This window comes from Poecilia reticulata, linkage group LG2, assembly GCF_000633615.1.
Source record: "Poecilia reticulata strain Guanapo linkage group LG2, Guppy_female_1.0+MT, whole genome shotgun sequence".
Lineage (NCBI taxonomy): Eukaryota > Metazoa > Chordata > Actinopteri > Cyprinodontiformes > Poeciliidae > Poecilia > Poecilia reticulata.
The window spans coordinates 13813379-13816146 of NC_024332.1; the positions used below are offsets into that span (position 1 = coordinate 13813379).

The 2768-nt window shown below is 42.6% G+C and overlaps 1 protein-coding gene across 1 annotated transcript in view; it reads right to left on the reverse strand.

The window, feature by feature from the left end:
• Positions 1 to 1853: 1853 nt before the first annotated feature.
• Positions 1854 to 2768, reverse strand: part of pdia5 (protein disulfide isomerase family A, member 5) — a 65106-nt gene continuing 64191 nt past the window's right edge. The window contains exon 17 of the mRNA XM_008435393.2: positions 1854 to 2489. Coding sequence (XP_008433615.1) covers positions 2409 to 2489 — 81 coding nt within the window. The 3' untranslated portion in view covers positions 1854 to 2408. The remainder of the gene's footprint in view (positions 2490 to 2768) is intronic.

The following is a 2768-nucleotide window of genomic DNA, read 5'->3' on the forward strand; positions in this document are numbered from 1 at the left end:
ATAAAGGGTTCAGTAACCTCTACTACCAACACGCCTCGATCGATTTACGAAGGCGGGGGACGGGAGGAGGGGGTGGAACAAATAAAACGTGTGTTTTTGAGATACAAATGTAAACAATATTTAGTACGGTGGCCTAAGGGCTCAGAATGATTCAGCTGGAAAGAAGCAAATGCATTCCCTTCAACTGTGTAACGCTATCCCTGAGAACCGTGTTTGTATCGACGGAAAAGGTTTCGATTAATAAACACAAACGGAGCAACAGACGGGAGTTCGAATGTTAGGAAACAAACAAAATGGAAAAAAAAGAGAAAGAGAATGATTTTGGAAGTAAAAAGGTGTTAATGATGAATCAAATTTGATGCCGAGACGCAACAGCGGCGGGATGAGCGTCTGGATGTGTTCGAGATGAGGACAGGCGGACGTGGACTGGAACGAACGCCGCGGCGACGTTTTAGAGAAGAGTCGGTGAAAGCAGCGTGGACACACGCAGCAGGCTGCTGACCCACGGAGCTGGCTGCTCAACTAGGAGGTCCGAAGGGATCCAGCTCTGCATTTAGATCCACTTCACGGTAAGATCTAATTGGAATCACTACCTACGATACATCGCCTTGCAAAAAGTATTTCGTTTCTTTTCCACATTTACTCGTGCTACAGCCACAAACGTAAAAACTACTCATTTGATTTTATGCAGCAGACTTAACAATTGAGAAGTGTAGCAAAAGTGATACGCGGTTTTGGTTTTGAAATGACACCTGGAAGACTTGGTGTGCGCGTATAATCTGATATGATGCCCCTAAATAAAAACCGGTGCGACCCGACTGCCTCCAAAAGTCACACCTGACACGCCGGCGGAAACTGTGTCCTTTTCAGAAGCAGAGGTGGCGCCCACGGTGAAACACGGCGGCGGCAGCATCATGCTGTCGGGATAAGCTTATTGTAAAGGGACAAGAAAGCTGGTCAGACTGGAGCAGATGTTTACCTTCTAGCAATAATAGTTGGCATATTTGTTCTTACAATGGCTCAGTCAAAGTCCAGAGCTAAATCCAACTGAAAAGCTGTGGTAAAACTTATTGATGTTCACACATACATCCAGTCTGACTGAGCTAGAGTTACTTTGCCAAAAAAAAAAAAAAGTAAAAAAGTTAAGATTTAAATCTGATTTGTATTTTTAAGAAATTTTGAAAACAATGCATCATTTTCCTTCCACTTCACAACTTATTACTTTTTGTTGGTCCATCATATAAAAAAAATAATAAAATGCCCAAGAAAGTGTGTTGAATGTTGATGTGTCGTTCGAAGGGAGCGAGTACTTCTGCAAAGGAACGTCAAAAGAAGGGTAACTTTCATAATTAAACCCCAAAACCTTTGGTAGCTTCTATGCTAATGTAAAGGAGCCCTCCACCTTGTTAGCATATTCATGAAACCTCGTTATGAGCGAGCAGTAAACCGAAAACCCAGAGAGAAAATATCAGCACAGCTGTGAGTGATAAAAAGATGATTATGTTACTCGGACTGGTTCAAGTTGCAGTCGCACCAGGCCTCTGACTCTCTTCCACTTATCCTCGTCGCTTTGCGGTTTCAGATAATTCACATTCTTCAATTTTGAAAAGGCCACCATTTTGGAAACAGAGACAGAACTTTGACCCTTTAGTCCCCATGTTGCCTAGTTTGGATCATTACTGATTGTACAGCTAAATTTTTTTTTTTTTTTAAACAACAAACCTTAAAAAAAAAACCTATGATTTGGATCGCAGCTACCTTACATGCCTCTCTATTGGTCCTTGCTAAAGTCTGGGAAAATGTCAACCTGATGACGCCACCAATCGGAACTGGATTTAGGCAGGAATGGAAAATTAAATGGAAACACGTGACTTATTTATTCTAAATGATCTTAAAAAAAAAAAGAAAGACAGAAAAGAGAGAAATTGACACACTAAATAACGTGAAAAAAAAAATCAGCMTGGATCATCTGTGAAGACGGTGCCAGGTTGAAAAGAATCAGATGAAAGCCTCTTGCGTAGCGACGGGAGATGCATCGTCCACGTTGAAGTCCACCACAGTCAGATCGCACAGACTCCCACAGGCAGAAGCAGGGCTCACTTTTGCATAGATAGGGTGTAGCTTTCAACATGTTCAAGTCACAGTGATTGGGAAAAAAAAAAGAGAACAAAACAGAAAAAAAAAAAAAAATCACTTTTTTCCTTTTAAATCTATTTTGTGCCCATCAAAATATCCATAAGAAAGAAGTCTCAAGTGGTTGGTCAGTACTCTGTTGGTATCATTACAAATGAGATCACCATGATATAAAAAAATAGCCTTTCGCTGAGGTCATTGAGTCTCCCACTTCAGTGCCAAAAGGGCCCTTGCCAAACTCAAGGGTCACAGYGCATTGCCCTCCCCGCTCCCCCTCAGAGCTCCTCCTTCCTCTTGACCACCTTCTCCTGGTCGCGGCCTCTGAGGTTGCGCATGAATCCTATGAAGCCTGCTTCCTGCAAAGTGAAAGAATGGTTAGAAAAGTTCAGTTTGGGTTAAGACTTCCCAGAGTTCAGTGCATTAATGAGTCATTGCAACTTTGTAATTCAGTCTTGTGTCATTATGCTTTACTTCAAGCTGGCCTGCCCGCACGATGGGAAAGTACCCAGCCGTGCCAGGTTACAGCTTCCTCAGCTTTGCCAAATCAGAAATGTCGAGATCCACCTGCCATTGTTTCAGCTGCCCTTTATTTAATGATCCGCTTGAAGTTCGACTGCAGCCCTGCATATGGCCAA